This window comes from Sinohyriopsis cumingii, chromosome 2, assembly GCF_028554795.1.
Source record: "Sinohyriopsis cumingii isolate HCF-2022 chromosome 2, ASM2855479v2, whole genome shotgun sequence".
Lineage (NCBI taxonomy): Eukaryota > Metazoa > Mollusca > Bivalvia > Unionida > Unionidae > Sinohyriopsis > Sinohyriopsis cumingii.
This window is the reverse complement of record NC_142962.1, coordinates 124076945-124098568: the sequence shown is the minus strand read 5'-3', so window position 1 is coordinate 124098568 and position 21624 is coordinate 124076945. Positions and strand designations below refer to the sequence as shown.

The following is a 21624-nucleotide window of genomic DNA, read 5'->3' as shown; positions in this document are numbered from 1 at the left end:
TAATTATTGACTATAAAGTCATGACACAACAGCTCTCCATCGTTATCACATTACATTTGAGGTCTATTAATTACTGACTATGAAGACATGACACAACAGCTCTCCATCAGTATCACATTACAGCTGAGGTCCATTAATTACTGACTATAAAGACTTGATACAACAGCTCTCCATTGTTATCACATTACATTTGAGGTCCATTAATTACTGACTATAAAGACATGATACAACAGCTCTCCATCATTATCATATTACATTTGAGGTCCATTAATTACTGACTATAAAGACATGACACAACAGCTCTCCATCATCACATTACAGTTGAGGTCCATTAATTACTGACTATAAAGCCATGCTACAACAGCTCTCCATCATCATCACATTACAGTTGAGGTCCATTAATTACTGACTATAAAGACATGATACAAAAGCTCTCCATTATCACATTACAGTTGAGGTCCATTAATTACTGACTATAAAGACTTGATACAAAAGCTCTCCATTATCACATTACAGCTGAGGTCTATTAATTACTGATTATAAAGCCATGATACAACAGCTCTCCATTGTTATCACATTACATTTGAGGTCCATTAATTACTGACTATAAAGCCATGATACAACAGCTCTCCGTCATTATCACATTACAGTTAAGGTCTATTAATTATTGACTATAAAGTTATGACACAACAGCTCTCCATCGTTATCACATTACATTTGAGGTCTATTAATTATTGACTATGAAGACATGACACAACAGCTCTCCATCAGTATCACATTACAGCTGAGGTCCATTAATTACTGACTATAAAGACTTGATACAACAGCTCTCCATTGTTATCACATTACATTTGAGGTCCATTAATTACTGACTATAAAGACATGATACAACAGCTCTCCATCATTATCATATTACATTTGAGGTCCATTAATTACTGACTATAAAGACATGACACAACAGCTCTCCATCATCACATTACAGTTGAGGTCCATTAATTACTGACTATAAAGCCATGATACAACAGCTCTCCATCATTATCACATTACAGTTAAGGTCCATTAATTGCTGACTATAAAGACTTGATACAACAGCTCTCCATCATTATCACATTACAGTTAAGGTCTATTAATTACTGACTATAAAGACATGACACAACAGCTCTCCATCATCACATTACAGTTGAGGTCTATTAATTACTGACTATAAAGCCATGATACAACAGCTCTCCATCATTATCACATTACAGTTAAGGTCTATTAATTGCTGACTATAAAGACATGATACAACAGCTCTCCATCATTATCACATTACAGTTAAGGTCTATTAATTATTGACTATAAAGACATGATACAAAAGCTCTCCATTATCACGTTACAGTTGAGGTCCATTAATTACTGACTATAAAGACTTGATACAAAAGCTCTCCATTATCACATTACAGCTGAGGTCTATTAATTACTGATTATAAAGCCACGATACAACAGCTCTCCATCGTTATCACATTACATTTGAGGTCCATTAATTACTGACTATAAAGCCATGATACAACAGCTCTCTGTCATTATCACATTACAGTTAAGGTCTATTAATTATTGACTATAAAGTCATGACACAACAGCTCTCCATCGTTATCACATTACATTTGAGGTCTATTAATTACTGACTATGAAGACATGACACAACAGCTCTCCATCAGTATCACATTACAGCTGAGGTCCATTAATTACTGACTATAAAGACTTGATACAACAGCTCTCCATTGTTATCACATTACATTTGAGGTCCATTAATTACTGACTATAAAGACATGATACAACAGCTCTCCATCATTATCATATTACATGTGAGGTCCATTAATTACTGACTATAAAGACATGACACAACAGCTCTCCATCATCACATTACAGTTGAGGTCCATTAATTACTGACTATAAAGCCATGATACAACAGCTCTCCATCATCATCACATTACAGTTGAGGTCCATTAATTACTGACTATAAAGCCATGACACAAAAGCTCTCCATCATTATCACATTACAGTTAAGGTCTATTAATTACTGACTATAAAGACATGATACAACAGCTCTCCATCATTATCACATTACAGTTAAGGTCTATTAATTACTGACTATAAAGACATGACACAAAAGCTCTCCATTATCACATTACAGTTAAGGTCTATTAATTACTGACTATAAAGACATGATACAACAGCTCTCCATCATTATCACATTACATTTGAGGTCCATTAATTACTGACTATAAAGACATGACACAACAGCTCTCCATCATCACATTACTGTTGAGGTCTATTAATTACTGACTATAAAGCCATGATACAACAGCTCTCCATCATTATCACATTACATTTGAGGTCCATTAATTACTGACTATAAAGACATGACACAACAGCTCTCCATCATCACATTACTGTTGAGGTCTATTAATTACTGACTATAAAGCCATGATACAACAGCTCTCCATCATTATCACATTACATTTGAGGTCCATTAATTACTGGCTATAAATGCATGACACAAAAGCTCTCCATCATTATCAGATTACAGTTGAGGTCTATTAATTACTGACTATAAAGACATGACACAACAGCTCTCCATCATCACATTACAGTTGAGGTCCATTAGTTACTGACTATAAAGACGTGATACAACAGCTCTCCGTCATTATCACATTACAGTTGAGGTCCATTAATTACTGACTATAAAGATGTGATACAACAGCTCTCCATCATTATCACATTACAGTTGAGGTCCATTAATTACTGACTATAAAGATGTGATACAACAGCTCTCCATCATTATCACATTACAGTTGAGGTCCATTAATTACTGACTATAAAGATGTGATACAACAGCTCTCCATCATTATCACATTACAGTTGAGGTCCATTAATTACTGACTATAAAGACATGACACAACAGCTCTCCATCATCACATTACTGTTGAGGTCTATTAATTACTGACTATAAAGCCATGATACAACAGCTCTCCATCATTATCACATTACATTTGAGGTCCATTAATTACTGACTATAAAGCCATGATACAACAGCTCTCCATCATTATCACATTACATTTGAGGTCCATTAATTACTGGCTATAAATGCATGACACAAAAGCTCTCCATCATTATCACATTACAGTTGAGGTCTATTAATTACTGACTATAAAGACGTGATACAACAGCTCTCCGTCATTATCACATTACATTTGAGGTCCATTAATTACTGACTATAAGGACATGATACAACAGCTCTCCATCATCACATTACAGTTGAGGTCCATTAATTACTGACTATAAAGACGTGATACAACAGCTCTCCGTCATTATCACATTACAGTTGAGGTCCATTAATTACTGACTATAAGGACATGATACAACAGCTCTCCATCATCACATTACAGTTGAGGTCCATTAATTACTGACTATAAAGACGTGATACAACAGCTCTCCGTCATTATCACATTACATTTGATGTCCATTAATTACTGGCTATAAAGACATGACACAACAGCTCTCCATCATTATCACATTACAGTTGAGGTCCATTAATTACTGACTATAAGGACATGACACAAAAGCTCTCCATCATTATCACATTACAGTTGAGGTCTATTAATTATTGACTATAAAGACACGATACAACAGCTCTCCATCATTATCACATTACAGTTGAGGTCTATTAATTACTGACTATAAAGACGTGATACAACAGCTCTCCATCATTATCACATTACATTTGATGTCCATTAATTACTGGCTATAAAGACATGACACAACAGCTCTCCATCATCATCACATTACAGTTGAGGTCCATTAATTACTGACTATAAGGACATGACACAAAAGCTCTCCATCATTATCACATTACATTTGAGGTCTATTAATTATTGACTATAAAGACACGATACAACAGCTCTCCATCATTATCACATTACAGTTGAGGTCTATCACTGTCAAACACATTATAACAAGGATAGCATTATATTTCAAGATTGTATGTCTGTGTTGGGAGTAGAGTGGGTGGGTGGATGAACAAAATGGCAATCAACCATATAGTAATAATTTAAGGAATTACACATCAGTACTGTTTCTTTTTTGCATCTGTGTTATTGATGTTGTTGTATCAAAACTTTATTTATTCCATACCATTGTGAGGTAAAATTTCATGAAAATTTGGACAACTTTGGTCAGTTTCATTCCTCAAGTTGCATTTTTCACCGAACATTTAATTTCTAATGATAGGATTTGTTTTTTGGTCATATGTCAAAGCCAAAGTATATGCAGTGTATTGTGTTTTCATAATAAGGACTGACTTGTTTGAGTTAACCAAACAGCTGAATGAAACAATGATCATTACAGTTATTCATATTCCATACAGCCTGCAACTCATTAACATAAGGCAAAAATGAACCCAAAGGACAAGTGATTTGGATTTTGCATTAATGCACATGGTTGACATCTATAATTACATTCAATAATACAGAATTTATTAACATCTCTGATTATCTTGTCAAACTGTACAGACTGGTATATTGAAATTATGACAGGAATATGATTTTTCAAACAGATAAATGAAGATGAATGACATAAACCAAAGTGCTTTCTTAAAACTAAATTTAATAAGAAGTCTTAGGTATACACCTTTCAGATTTTGGACATTTTGGAAAATTAAAATAATGATATTCAAGAGAGAAAAAGAGGGAAGAGAGATTCAAGAGAGGTAAATACATTAACAGCAGAAAATACTTGGAAGCTAGTTATTTCCCTTTAAGTGGTAAATGTAAGAGGAGTTTCAATTTAAAATAATAAATTGAACAATATGAATTGTTTATGTCACATGTTTAAATATATATGCAAGTATTGTATAAAACATCTGGAATAATGAAATAGGTCAATATTGTAGCAATATTTCTGGAATTAAATCAATCTATGATTAACCCCAATGTTTGCATTTATAACAAGTGTAACAAAATAAAAATTTAAAGTATACATAGAACATGTAAAAATAAAATTAAAAAAATTGCCAAGTCTGCACATGTTACCAAATAATTAAAAACAGCACTTTAATAAAATTGATAAAATTTAAGAACAATTATGATATTATGCATTAACAATTTGCTAAAAAGCAAGGAGGCACATGAATTAAATGTTGTTGTTGTTGTTGTAGGGTTTAGCGCCATTTTTCAGCACACGATAAGCTATACATGGCAGCCAGTATTAATGGTGGAGGAAGAACCCGGTAAAACCCCGGAGAGAACCACTGACCCATGAGAAGCTACTGGCAAGCTTTCTCACATACCCACATTGGTTGAATCCGAGACTCGAACCCATGCAGACAGAGGTGAGATGGCTGTGATCCTTCACGGACAATGCTTTAGACCACTCAGCCACTCGGGGCCCCGTCATGAATTAAATAAGGATTTGAGTTACTGTCCATCAGTTATGGTTGAATTCAACCAGGTGATACAAACATAGACTGTACAAACATAGACTGAAGATCATGTTGGGAGAGACTTACTCTTCCAACAGTAGCCACGGCCGGCCTTAGGGCAATTTGGCCTAATTGGGCCCCTCAGTCACAGAGGCCCCGTGTGTTAATAATTTTAAAAAAATATATCTACAGAGAGAAAGTAATTTTAAAGTGATGGAAGAAAATTTTAGGTTCAATATCATATAAAACTTTTTTAAAGGTTTATTTCCAAATGCTGTGGTCACAGACACCCAATCCCTTACTTAAAATTCTGGGGGCCCCGCTAAAATGATCCAAATCCGGCTCTGCATTTGTTAAGGCTGTTACTGACAGCAACCTCTCTGATGACTGAGACTAAGTCCTTAGGACTCAAATAGTCTACATCCTGAAGAGACTTACCATTCCAACAGTAATCTGCCTGCTGACTGACAGTAAGTCCTTGGGACTAAATAAGTCAACATCCTGGTTGATATAGCCAACACATTCCTCTTCTCTCTGAAACAGAAATATGTAGCAGTTTTGAAAGGGATGAAATATCTATGTTACAGAATGAATGCACTCTATATGTTCCCTGTCTGCCATCATGATATTTATGTTTCTTCTCATTTTATCACTTTAGGTTATTTCAGTCACAGTGAGTCTAGTGGAACTCCTGAAACAATAATAACTGGAAAGAGTGAGAGTCAAAAATAATTATGCATGGAGACAAAATGTAATTAAAGTTGGAAAATTGATTTAAAATAACCAAAACACTCTCAAAAATAAGGTACAAGAGATGAAACCAGATAAAGGCCCATCAACGTTTATTAGCCAGGGGTCATGATAAACTGCACCTGGATATTTTGAATGGTTCCTTAGTTATGAAACTTACAAGTAACTTCCAAAGTGAAAACATGAAACTGATCCAAAAGGCCCTGAACTTTATCAAAAATAAACTGAAAACAGTCCGAACACTAAAGGTATACATATCTCCAATAACATATGTCATGCTAAAGACAATTTTTTTATACTCCCAACCCACTCTCATAGGTTCAAATCCTACCATAGGATCAGCCCAGATCAGATACCATGTTGTATTGTTAGGCAAGTTACGTACCATGTTTGCCCCTGCACGAAATAATGCACACATGTTGCTGTGCTCTAAAGCACCAAATCAAACTCATTAGGCTGTGTTCTGATATTGTGAAGATTCACAGTTTTAAAAAAAATAGCGGTAAGACAATTTAACAATCTGACATATACTAAATAGTATTCATTAAAATCTGACTAACCACATACCTGACTAACCATATACTGTATATACTCACATATAAGCCAACTAATTTAGGAAAATATAAAGACCCGGAAGAAGGGGGGCTTGACTTATCCATGGGCCAATATCTGAATTTGACAGTTTTTAGGTCTTTTTGTTGACTACTATAATGGCTGTAAATCTTTGGACATGAAACAATAATTTTTTCCATGTCCTAAGACATAGGCATGTAAAAAAGTAAATTTCGGTGACACGACAATTATTAAACTGTTATTAAGTACTATGATTGATTTTGTTATTAATTTGCATGTGCATATTTTCTGATTTCTCCAACAAGAAATTAAATAAAGATAAATACAGACTTCATAACTCACAGGCCGGTTGAGTTTACCTGGGAGACCAGACTGAACTATAATGTGCAGTAATTACACAGTGCAAAGCATGCATGGCATCACTTAAATCCTTACTTATTCCCAAACATAGATGCAAATTTTGCCTTATTCATTGTTTTGACCAAATTCTATTCTTCCAGATAACGTTTCAGCTAGTCCTTAATAGCTGTTTCATTTATGTTGAATCACGTGCTCATGAGTTACTCATTTTCAATGATATAAGCATAAGCATATAACCATCATAACTTACATGTTCATGAAGAGTGGTAATAATAAAGGCTAAAATTCTCATTATAGATCAAATAAGATCAACATCAATTAATTTTAGTTTTGTGTTTTGGCTGAACAAACATCATAAATTTCCACACAATGTAAAGCTTGCTGTTTCGGCATCTCCTGTGTTGATAGTCAGCAAATTTGTCTTTCGTTTTGCGATAGCAGTAAAGGCCAGTTAATCATGAAAGCCCTGAAACTGGCTTGTGTTAGAGGGAATTCTGACAGGCAACTATACCAGTACATTGATGTGCAATTGCCTTGTATTCCATATTATGTATTAGCACGATTACCATAGGTTTGTAAAACAGGGTGTATTAGGCATACTTATGAACTTTTCAAGAGCCAAGTAGGAAGACTGAATAAAAAAATAGAGATTGGGACCTAAAATTGGGAGGTTTTTCCTGGCATTTTTAAAGTCTTATTTTTGGTAAATATTGATCGATCTTCCTGGTCCAATATGCATGAAATCTTCAAAAAGACTTGCAGTTTCTCCCTGTGACACACACTATTTTCCCCCAGAACGTGCCCTATTTTAATATTCTGGTCAGCTGTGGTCAAACTGCAAAATAGCTAAAGATTAGTCTTAAATAAACAAGCAAGAAAGCCAATGCAACTAATTAAAAGTTAATCCTTATCAATGCAATAATTTGTGAAAACAACAGGCCCTCCATCATAATCAAAGAAACCATGTTGTACACTATTGTATGTTATGCAGGCACCAGTAATTGATTGGCATATAAAGGATTCCAATTTTTTTTAACTAAAGGTACCTAAATAGGCAGTCTCATGGTATTTTCCCCTCATTGTACATCTGAACTTATTCCCTTATTGTTAACTCATAAAGCATTTGGTACAGTTTACTATAAAACATGTATTCTGAATTAGTTTTTTGAGAACACGTTCACTGTGTGGTATTTATTTTCATTCCTTTTAATTTAACGATGGTAATTAACATTGGTATATACGGTATACACATGCTAGGTAAACTCATGGAAATTTCTTTCCTGGGAATGGTGCTATAGGGGGTTTCATGGTTGCAATGGAGTTACTGATCATTGTGCCTAAAATTACCTCCCTTAGCTCCAATGCGCATGCCCACAAAAAATGTCCAGTTCTGGATAGTTCGCTGTTCTACAGTTGGTTAGCGAAACATAGTCAACAAAGGAATCTTAGCTGTACTACAGATCATTATGGTTAAACCAATGAATCAATTATATATGTCAAACATCTTTTGTTCATACTAGGAGAATAATTATAGACATTAAATCAGAAAATTAGATTCAGTGTCCATACTTACATTATATCAGATAATTAAATAATATTTACTTTCCATACTTAAATGATATCAAACAATTAAATTAAATACACTGTCCATACCAGATAATATAAATTCATTATCCATAATTTCAGATACATTTGTAGAAACATTTCACTCTGCTCTCCGATTTTAAACATTTATTGCACATTTTTGGTTATATTAACTTTAACAAAAACAATCTCAACAATTTGCATTTTTAATATGTTGATATATCCTTCTTTCTCAGTTATTTTAGCAAGGCTAATAGTTCGTTTATAACACGTGTTAAGAAAGCTATAACAAGTTCAATAAGAAAATTATAACACGAATTCAATATGTCACCTGATTTGTAATGCTGAATATTTTAAACCAGAAAAGTTTCATTTTTTTAAAAATGGAACACACAGTATTTTAATGTATTCAGAGGAACTTAACAAAGCAAAAATTACATTAGCTATCATAACGATAAATGAGTGTAATTAATGCAGATGGAATATTTATTCATATTTGGGTGTAAATATCAATATTCAGATTAAATAACATGCCCAATGATGTTTTTGTTGTTTCATTTTCTTTTGGACTTTTGAAACATCAAATATTGGATGGTACATACAATAACTTTCAGCATGATTTTTCTTTGCTTATGCTGACACGTAATAACTCAAATTTGCAGGGGTCTTTAGACAACATTTCTGATTGCCACCAGCAAATTCATCTAGAACAGCCTTCTTAAAATTAGTTTAATTCTGTTTAACTTTCCTTGCATCAAAATATGTAAGTTTTAAAGATCCAATTATTTCACAGATTTCATCATATTACTTTGGTTCGCCTTTTAAATCAAAATTGATCCACGTGACCGGATGTAAAATTACAAACAGTATGATTTAAAAAAGAGATTGCTTGTAAGAACATACTCTACAAGTCAATCATAAATGGATACTCACAAATATTCATATTTGTTTTCTTTATCTATCAGTCACTCTTTCTAACTTAGCATCAGTTTATACTCGTTTTTAACCAGAATTATGTATATGTAATATATGAACACACATTCATTCGAGGATATACATACCCATGCACCAGATGAAAGAAGACAGACATACAGACAGACAGACAAATAGGTGAGAGCCAAAAATGTCCTATACATGCATAGTGTGTCTAACATCCATATTTCTCCAAACTGTATACTCTAAAATTCTGTTCAAGCGTGGTTGACATTTGTGCATTTAAAAAAAACCTCAAGTTATTTCATGAAAAATAAAATGAACATGAATAGAAAATCAACAGTCTAAATCGATAATAAAAAAACCTTAAGAAGTTATAATTTTTTTCTCGTCATTCAACCTCCATTAACTGCTATGATTGAATCTGTACAAAATAAACATATTTTCATTATTTTTCAAGCGAGATAAATTGCAAGAACTTTTTATGCAGTGATACACTTTTGCACAATCAAATAATACAAACTAGAGCATATGGTAGTAATGGAAAGATAAGGAAGTTCTGAAATGGGCAGATAATATTTATTTGAAAGCTGGGAGCAGCACAAGTTAGTAGGGAAAAAATAAAAGATTTTTAAAAAATGAATCAAATATTGATAGAATTTTATTTTAAGATAGTGAGATATCAATCCTGCTTGCATAATGTGAGCGGTCTGTCACATTTTATTGATCTACATCTGCCATCTTAATTGATTGAACTATCTGAAAGTGAGTTGCACCGATATGCCCTCTGGTGTTTTCAAGGGGAGATACTAACCGTGAAACCCCCTATATCATATGGAGTTACAGCAGTCATAGTGATCATTCTTGGCATTGAAATTGCATCTGGATGGTTTTACTGTTGTGGTTTATTTTTTTGTTCTGGTTTATTTTTTTTATTTTTTATTGTAGAGGTAAAAAAAATCATTAATTTACGTGAATAATGTTTAAACATAACATTCTATTTAGTGAAGAAGTGAATTCTTTTTGTAAAGTAATTATTTTGTCACAACGATAATTCACAGGTGATGCAACAGAACATGTAGGACTTTTCTTGTTTAGAAGAAATGAAAATCAAAGACATAATGTAATAATTGGGAGTTCTCTACAAAAATCGGAAGATATGAAATCAGGAGGTAGGTGTGGAGCACCCCCAAAATCAGGATTTATTTTCCCTCCCAAAGTGAAAATTGACAGGTATGGTGTAAGGTCAAAGCAAACTGCAACTCAGCTTTTACGGTATTAGCATAATTTTTGAAGTATTATTTCTGAAACTTCATTATTGTATTTTAGAGATATCATTAAAGTTTAGCAAAATGGTGCCCATGATTCGACTCCAAGGGATATACTTAATTCAGCACGTAATCAAACCTACAATGTACATGTGGTGGCACCATCATGTAAATACATTCAGTAGCCTAATTGTGAGCATTGAATCAAACCGTATTGATGTTCATTGTGTTGCCATACTGAGATTACATTTTAATGAGTTAGTATTTACAATATCAAAGCGATTGCTAAATTCTTGTCATCATTCCATCAAATTATGCACAAACCTAAATTAGGCAGAAACAATAGGAAAACAGGAAATTAAATAAATTACTTTTCAAACAAGTTTATACCATTTCATTTTAATAATCATGCATGCCAACCTCGAGATAATTATACATGTATATTTTTTAGATATAAATTTGCCTAAATAAATGCATTTAGAACTTACCTCATGCATCTTGAATTGTCTCAGAGTTGTGGGTCAGCTTATATGCAGGTCATGCACATTTTAGTGTTTATACCTGATCAGTTTGGGGGTTGGCTTATACACAAATGGGCTTATATGCGAGTATATGCAGTACCACTCAATATGCGCTAAAGGCTTTTGAGCTAATACCAGTAAAAATATAATTATACTTCACTTCTCCCTTCGTAACTCATGCAAAGCAGGGACCTAAAACGTCAGTGATGACACAAGTTGAAGAAGGACCTTCAAAAAATAAGAAGTGATGCTATCCCTGCTGCACTTTAAAATAATTGCCTGTGGGGGTGGAGCAAATGAGCTGTATAATGGCTGAACACTCGTTTTATAATGGTATTGGAAATAATTGTCAATAAGTGGTTTTTGTGTATAAATTACCTTTCTTTTCAACACCTGAATGATCATTACCATTATTCTAACTGGTTTCAAGAAACTTCATGTGTACATGAAAACATTGTATATTATGTCACTTTATTTCTGTTGTACAGAAAACATTGTATATTATGTCACTTCTTTCTGTTGTACAGAAAACATTGTATATTATGTCACTTTATTTCTGTTGTACAGAAAACATTGTATATTATGTCACTTCTTTCTGTTGTACAGAAAACATTGTATATTATGTCACTTTATTTCTGTTGTACAGAAAACATTGTATATTATGTCACTTTATTTCTGTTGTACAGAAAACATTGTATATTATGTCACTTTATTTATGTTGTACAGAAAACACTGTATATTATGTCACTTTATTTCTGTTGTACAGAAAACATTGTATATTATGTCACTTCTTTCTGTTGTACAGAAAACATTGTATATTATGTCACTTTATTTCTGTTGTACAGAAAACATTGTATATTATGTCACTTTATTTCTGTTGTACAGAAAACATTGTATATTATGTCACTTTATTTCTGTTGTACAGAAAACACTGTATATTATGTCACTTTATTTCTGTTGTACAGAAAACACTGTATATTATGTCACTTTATTTCTGTTGTACAGAAAACATTGTATATTATGTCACTTTATTTCTGTTGTACAGAAAACATTGTATATTATGTCACTTCTTTCTGTTGTACAGAAAACATTGTATATTATGTCACTTTATTTCTGTTGTACAGAAAACATTGCATATTATGTCACTTTATTTCTGTTGTACAGAAAACATTGTATATTATGTCACTTTATTTCTGTTGTACAGAAAACATTGTATATTATGTCACTTTATTTCTGTTGTACAGAAAACACTGTATATTATGTCACTTTATTTCTGTTGTACAGAAAACATTGTATATTATGTCACTTCTTTCTGTTGTAAAGATTCCTTTTTTCAAAAACTAGAGACATTAATTTCATGAAACAAATGTCAACATGAAAACTAAATTTGTTTTTGTTCTATTAGCAAAATACTAATGCCATGATTTTGTTGCATGTAGTAGTGAGCTTCTTCATATTCTTGAGGAAATCTCTGCCAATTTAGGAGTTTTATGTTAACTGTGAACTCTGAAACTCATTTCACCACAATGAACCATATCTGTAAAACAAAGCTTTTTATTTGACAAAGTATTCATTTTGATTGGTTGCCTTGCTATCTGTGATCACAATTGGTGACTGATCAATTGAAAAAAGCTGATGTGACACAACTGAGGCCAATAACTTTTATGCAGGTAAGATTTGCATGCTTTTTGCAGACATGCCAACTCTAAGATGACCTTCTCGGTAAAGCAGCCAATTTTTCCTTAAGCTGGACCCCTTTTCAGTAAGGTGTAACAAAATATCATTCATTCCTATTGTCAAGCTGAAAAATGTGCATTTTAATGTACATAAGTATGATTTAAGACTGATGCAGTGATGAAAAACAATGTTTTCAACTCAAAAGTTTGTTGTTGTTGTTATAAGGTTTAATGCCATTTTTCAGCACAAGATAGGCTATACAAGGCAGCCAGCATTAATGGTGGAGGAAGAACCCTGGAAAATGCCCGGAAAGAACCACCAACCCTCGAGAAGCTACCGGCAAGCTTCCTCACATATCCACATTGGTGAGCCCAAGACTCGAACCCATGCAGATAAAGGTGAGATGGCAGTGATCTGTGATGGACAGCACTTTAGACCACTCGGCCACTCGGGTTTGTAAAGTTTTCATGAAATCTTAAATACCTCAAGGACAGTTTCACCAACTGCATTTCCAAACCCTACAGAGCTCTATGACTTCTTGAACCTCTCAGCCTGACTTAATCCTTTAAAAAAAATTCATGTTGTCCATGGCAATGGCAAGCATCTTTCCCACTGTGTGACACATGCAGAACAATACATGATGTTCATTAAATATAACTGTAGCCCTTCCTGACTTTTCCACCAAGAGTCTGAATATTCCCTTTTATTCTACTGTATTATTAAAATGTTTTGAAAGGTTTATTGTCCCTTTTATTCTGACATGTCACTTGTTGGATGCCATTAAAAAAAAAAAGTAGCATTGTGATATGCAGACATTTTGCATCACAAAATATTGTGGAATTTAAATTGTCTCTGGAAAAGTTAGTCTGGTTCCCTGACCAATCTAACTGTATTAAACCCAGGTCCAAGTCAAACAAATAAAGACAGTATCTGGACTGTACCACAAATAATTGTATTTTCATAATTTGTACCTTTATTCCTTAATTCCATATTTTTAAGGTCACTTTCATAAGACTTATGGCAAAATTGTAAGGGTTGTCAGGTCTGCTTTTAATTTTTCTTTTATTCCTTCCCCTTATTTGATACAAAAGACATAATTAATGGGATAATATAAAGACATAATTAATGGGATAATATAAAGACATAATTAATGGGATTATATAAAGACATAATTAATGTGACAATATAAAGCAGACCTGCCTTTACTTCAGTACAACAATATACTTCTATAGGTCCAATATCAAACCAAGGTTAGTACTTTATTGGGTTCTCACAGAAAGGCTTTCAGACTATGGCAGATTGCCATATTTCATGTTGGAATACAAAAAGGGCACATTGCATTTATGATGATTACACTTACCATAAAATGAACTAAAAGACAGAACTAAAACATGAATTTCACTTGACAAAACTGATTTAATTGGTATTTATTTCTTCAAGTGCTGTCTCCAATCGACATTAGTGACATTTTCATTGATTGTAATTTCATTGAATATTGTTTTTTTACAGAGTACTATGAATGTTTATTTGTAAAGAAAATTTAACAGCATCTCTGACTTCTTAATAAAAGCCGAGAGTTTCATAATGTTGATTTAAATTTCCAGGTATTATATAATATTATAGACGATATAAAATGAGCAATATATCAAGGTTTCAGTTACCATATTTGAGTGTTATTTTCTTTGCATTCAATAAACAGGAGTCAAATTTTTTGAATTTTCTAGTACAAAATGGGATCCATACCTGACCCCACATTATATGTGTAAATGGATTCAAAAGTTTTCAGGGACTGTGTTATCAAGGCAGAGCTGTATAATTCAAGATTCTAATTTTCTTTGTATCCTTCTATATTATAACTTTATTCTGACATTAGGCTTTTGACGTCCTGTTGCAAACAATTGTACTACATTACTTCAATTCCTATGTTAAAGCTATTAAGGGACTAAAATGAAGCTATTTCATCACAGAAAGACAGAAATCCCCCAGGTGTTTTCACTTTGAGAGATGGGGGATAATTTTGTTATGCCTTTTCATTAGATCATAGTAAAATTATATGTATGAAGTACTTCATTATAAGACAGTATACTATAAGGCAATATACTCAATGACTCACACCAACAGTATTATAATGATGTAGACCTGTACAAAAACACTGCAATTTGCTCTATGACTCCCATGGATAGTGTTATAATGAGGGAGATCTGTACAAAAGCATTGTAATTTACTCTCAGTGAATACATTTACAGCAATGACATACAAGTAACTCTACCTAGATTTGTAAAAGAAAACTACAGTATGGAGATATAAAACAAATAGAATTTCAAACCTGGCGCAGTATTGCCCTGATTTTACAGAGATATGAGAGAAGGTCACCATATGGCACATGCTCAACTACCAGGCAGTATGGCTCACGCAGAGTACAGCATCCAATCATGCTGACTATGTTTCTATGGTAACCAATGTCTTTCATCATTTTGATTTCCTTCAGAAAATCATTCACATACTGCTGATCTGTATTTTCTGAAATATAAAAAAAATAAGAGAATTTTCTTCAATGCATGTCTCACAAAAGAATTTAACTCTTTATGCTTGTCCTGTGTACCATTTTGATAATACATCAATCATATGCACATCCCACAATCTTAGAGCAAAGGTATACCCCCTTTTGATAAGAAATGAACACAACCATTCCAAGGGTGAAATCAGATTTTTTAGTGGGGTTTAAAAAGGATTGGTCCACTGGTTAGATCTTGAACTTTCTCTGATTTTCACTTGAAAGTGTACTATTTTAAGCTGAAAACAAAGGGGGATAAAACAGCCCCTCCCCAACCCCTACACTACCCTGTATTGATCCATTCACTACATCACCAAGCACTGGGACAAAATGTTTCCAAAAGCATTAAAGCAACTAATGTCAAAGCAGGTATAAAATTCATGAATTAGTTTCCTTCATCTGTGTTTGAAACTCTTCACTTTTGAGGTTTATTCTCTTTCTACCAATATACTTGCACTTAGTAAAACACATGTAAGATCCATTTATGAGATTGATTTTGTTGAGGCACAAGGCAATCATGGTGGTATGTACCATCAAATTTATGTTATCAAGGTCAACTTTAGCAGTTGCTTTCACCTCATGAGCATGCTGGGATCAAGGGACATGTCCACTGGCAAGAATGCATTTATCCATTTTGATAAACAAAAAGTGGGTGTGTGGGTGTTTGCTGATGTGCAAATATAATGTTGAATGTGGTATTTTTGTTTTTTAAAACCAGGACTATAATTTGGGATTATCAGTTCTCAGTTCTCTTGTATGTTCCCTTATATGATAGGCATGGAAGCTAAATGTGTTGGGTACTGACTTATGTTAGTATTTACTTTAGCAAATCAGTACAAATGACGTTTACAGTTTTAGGGTTCATAAATCATTTGTCTGGCATTTAAATTTCTTGAACAGAAGGTAAGATTTTTAATCCAAAAGTTGTTTCTTTTCTTGTTTTGAGTTTAATGACATTTGTCAGCACACTGATAATCTATACAGGGTGGCCAATATATCTGGCAGAGGAAGAACCCCAAAAAATCCAGGTAGGAACCAGCTTTCTCACATACCCATGTTGGCCAAGTCTGAGACTCGAACCCAGATAGAAGTGAGATGTCAGTGATCTGTAAAGGCACTTGGCTACCCAGGGCCCCAAACCCATGCATGAATCCTGACAGTTGCAAATTTTGGCTTGACCTGACAAACAGTGGACATTATCAGCAAACCATGTGATTATTATTAATCATGACCAAGTACTAAATAAATAATAGTGAAACCCCTGCATGATGGGTGGGTCCAGCAAATGTCACTGTGCTATGTACAATATCCTCCTTTAATCAGCAAAGTCTGTTAGGTGAAGAAAATGATGCACACAAAAAGAAAAAGGGTCCTGGGGGGTTTGTGGTAATAGAAGTGGGTGAAAAACTATGAACTTCACTGACACAGTAACCATTTTAAATCAATGCATATTAAATAAGAAATACACCTGTAGTGAAAACAGAGATTGCATACATAATATTTTACTTGGTCCATGTGTAGCTACATGAATAACTTGAATAGTTAAAGCATCAACACAGTCATGTACTCACCGCCTTATCTCATTGCATCCGTACTTTATTAGAATCCATAATAATTCCATTGAAAATATGCACAGAGAAGAAGAATATTTAATCATTTTGTTTCAGATCATTATGTGTCTGAATTAAATTTTAAAACAATAATTGAAATATTATGTAAGGAAAGATAAAGTACATTTATAGTTCAGTATATATATAGATGTACATCCCATGGTCATTTAAATTTCAAACTGCTAGAATTTTCTCTGCAACAAATCAGAATACTTTATTCTCTATTGAAAAATGGACTGATTTTCAGTTGCTTCCTGCTGGTGTCACATCTTGAGCTAGCTGTTTTGGACATAACTTGAAAATGTAAAAAATACTTACATTTTGAAATCTGCTTTATTATGCTTACAAGATTTTTGTGAAAAAAAAAAGTATACATCTGAATTCAGAAATAAATTAAAAAAAACTTTAAAAAATGCTGTAATGGCCTGAAAATCTAATGACTATGATAAAGTGTATAATGTTTTTTGATTGTTCAAAGTCCAATCATTTATTACTAAATGGATTCCGGTGGCTGTATGGACTAAAAGTCATATGGAAGGACAGCAGCAAAGTTATATGCCCATTTCTGCTATTGCAGTGGGGACAAAAAAATGACAGATGCACTAAAATAAATTAACCCATACCATGTACAATTTTTATGGCCACGGGGAAGTGTGTCCCTTTTGGTATGAGATCATCAGGGATTTTGATCCCTCTGTGTCGAATTATGCTACAGCTGATTCGGCCTTTAAGAACCTGTCCAAATGCACCACTGCCCAGAACTCTTCCACAGCGCAAACAGCTGTGAGGAAGCTCCCATTTGTCTGCAACCACTGGGGGAGTCAACAGAGAGGCAGCATCAAGTCTGGAAAGAAAAAAAAATCTAACATGTCTGTGGGTAGCAAATAAAGGAAAATGCTAACTATGGCAAAATCTTTGTGTACCTCCCAGAATATGTGTCGTAAGAAAAACATGATTTTCTTTACTCCCCAACTACTTGACATGGACATCTTTGCAAATACATGATTTTCAACAATCTTAAGGAAATCAAGAGTTCTAGATACACTTCTAGATACCACAAAATATAACAATAACCTGTAGCCTATGTCAACAGTAAACAGTCATACTCATATAAAAACTATCACCATACTGCAAGGGTGATTTTGTGTTTTGAGCACTACTGTGGAAGAACCCGTTAGGCTAATATGTGATTTTGAAATTTGGATTTTTTAATGTAGCTTTAACAATTTTTCAGTCATATCACAATGATATCTGCAGTATGGCAGTTTATAGTGATGTCTAGCACTGGGGCATCATGTCGCAGACATGTAGCATGATGTCCCACCCAGTCACATCATCCTGACACCAGGCCGACCAGTCCTAACACTAACCTCTTAATGCTGAGCGCCAAGCAAGGCAGCTGTTAGTACCATTTTTGTAAGTCTTTGGTATGACTCAGCCAAGGATCGAAGCCATGACCTCCCACATCCAAGGCAGACACTCTAACCACTAGGCCACCGTAGTGGTCTAGGCTAATATGTAAAAATCAAATTCATATAGAGTTAGGTAAATCAAAGAGATGCTTGTTAAATAAAATGTAGTTTGTTGGGGGCGGGATACATTTAAGTTGAATAATAATAATAATAATGATAATGACCTTATTTAAAGAGGGTAACACAATTGGCTAAGAACTAATATACCTTGAGGCCCTCATACAAAGGAATTTATTTTAGCTGCATCTCTGAAGCCACTGGATATATTGGGTTTGGAAGAATGACATAGGGTGGGCATTTCTAATCTCAATTGGAATACTATTCCAGAGGAAAGTTCCTGAGTATTGGAATTTTTGTGTGGAATAATTCCTTATTTGGTTTGGGAATTTTATACTGTTTGGTAGACATGGATCACAGGTGGGGAGTATTACCAGGTAGCCTATACTGGAATAGTGATTGTAAATATTCAGGAGCACTATTACGGGATACCCTGAACATTAATTTGGCTTTTCTTAAACAGATTTGGTCTTTAATAGGTAATATTTTTTAACTTACCAGCTAAATTTTCCTTGCTTTCTTTCTGGATTGATATTAGCCCATCTGCTCTTTTTTGAAGGTGTGCCAGCTTTGCTATGTTGTTATCATTTGAATTACCCAATACTGTATTATAGTAGTCTAAAAAGGGTTGTATGTAACTGTTATAAAATAGTTTTCTGTATCTTTCAGGGAGAAAATGTCTTAACCTACTAAGAAGCTATAAACCTGAATTGACCTTTTTATGATATGTTTGATATGTTCAGTCCATGATAGGTTATTATCTACCAGAACACCAAGTAGTCTATCATGACAGACCATTCGCAAGTTTTTATCCTTCCATGTCAGACATAGTTCATCACTATCAAGATTTGTCCTTTATTGCCATGTTGAGATAAGTAATATTTTAGTTTTACCAGTATTTACCACCATGCCATTGCATGTGCACCAGCTTTCCAGTTTGTTTAGGGCATTCTGTAAAGAAATTTCTAGTTCACGCTTTGTGTTTTGGATGTCTGACAATGTTGTGTCATCTGCATAGAAATCTGTAGATGATATTGAGTCTCTTAGTAAAAGTGGTAGGTCATTAATAAATAAAATATATAGTAATGGGCCTAGAATTGAGCCTTGTGGTACCCCATATCTAATTGTTTCAGGTTCAGACAGAGCATTATTTATGTAAACATGTTGTATTTTCTCACTTAAGTATGAAGTAAACCATCTATCTCCTTTTCATCACATTGGTAGATTTTCAGTTTCTTCAAAAGAATTTCATGATCCACCATGTCAAAAGCTTTCCTGATGAAATGCTTTCTTGTCACTAATGCATAGCTTACCTATTATGGGATGGAATTACCCTCACCCATATAATAGCAGTTTATCCTCTCATAGATAAAGATTCCAGAATGTTTTAGAAATGTCTTGACTGGGAGAAGACAGACCCATTCTCCTTCCCATGTCATGAGCCTGGTGTGCCAAAGAATGAAAGCTGAGAAGGTAGTGTGTGACTGTCAAAACACCAGAACTGGGGTGACATTTGCAGCCCCAATAATTTGGCAAGATAAAAATCTACGCTTAAAAGCCACTATTTACCTGGTACAAATAAACAGGAAATATGCATAAATATGACATGTTATTTGTCACCTTGGTGATTATGGTTGATATTGGAAAACAGCCAGTGTATGGTTTCCTCCATCAATGCCACGACTTTGACCAGTATCACTGAAGATATGCTAGTGACGATGATCATATAACTGAATAAACCGAGGACAATGCAATGATGGGGCTAGCAACTTGTCAGGGTAGAATAAAGGAGTGGCCACAAACATTATCAAAGAAGGAGTAAAGGGCTATATATGCCCATTGTTACATCCATGCTCTGAACCTTGCCACTGGTGACACCATAAAGGGTCCAAAATTAATCAGGAACTTGTTACAAGATGTCAAAATTAATTAAGTACTTGGCTAGAAGAGATACTTAGGTTTAAGTATGGAAAAATTAAATGAGCCCAGACACACTGGGATTCCATCTACTGTGTCCCATATGGTGGATGATAAGAGCTGAAAGCTTGTGCAGTGTGTTGGCTAACTACAGTGTGCTTCAGTCTCTGTGGAAAACTTGCTTGAAATGGTAAAGGACTATGACACACATGCCTACATACTCGGTGTGCAAATCGAAAAGAGCAACTTTGACTGCCTGGTTGGTGCAAGCATTGGTTATGAAATACTTCATCATACTGACAATCTAAGTTAAAACACTACAACACAAAGACATGTAAACTTCTGAAGGTCAGGGACTCGCACAGCTCACCACCATGACATTGAACACAATGAGAAACGATGATGTTTACAAGAAATTCTGGGACACTGCTACTGGGAAACTTGATAACTTGATAACTTGGATGTCAATGAACCTTCCTTGCCATACCACTGAAAGATACCAAAACATTTTGAGACTGGAGATGTGCCTAATGAATACCCCACAGTGGAGAAAGATCTGTACTGGCAGAAATACTTTGAGTCAATTGATCTGACATAGTCATGTGCAAGACAGATTTGATCAGCCAGGGTATCAGTCTCACCAGCATCTTCAAGACATGCTTCTGAAATGTGCAACCAATGATGCAACATTCATTGATGATAAGGACTATGTCATTACCTTCTACAACTATGATGTTGACAACCTTCCAATACAGCTACAGTCAATGCTCATCAAAAGTGAAGTTAAGGATGTGAATAGACTCACAGTCCATAACATTGTTGAAATGGTACAAGGGATGAAACCAGCCTTTCTCAGACTCTTTTCAGAAGTTGCAACTGTGCTGAAGTTG

General features: G+C 34.1%; 1 protein-coding gene across 1 annotated transcript in view; it reads right to left on the bottom strand.

Annotated features, from left to right (window-relative positions):
- The window catches only part of LOC149805747 (uncharacterized), a 313385-nt gene that overhangs the window by 130908 nt on the left and 160853 nt on the right, over positions 1–21624 (bottom strand). The window contains exons 19-21 of the mRNA XM_089950417.1: positions 17912–18132; positions 15451–15644; positions 5897–5992 (exon numbers count right to left, since the gene is read on the bottom strand). Coding sequence (XP_089806543.1) covers positions 5897–5992; positions 15451–15644; positions 17912–18132 — 511 coding nt within the window. The remainder of the gene's footprint in view (positions 1–5896; positions 5993–15450; positions 15645–17911; positions 18133–21624) is intronic.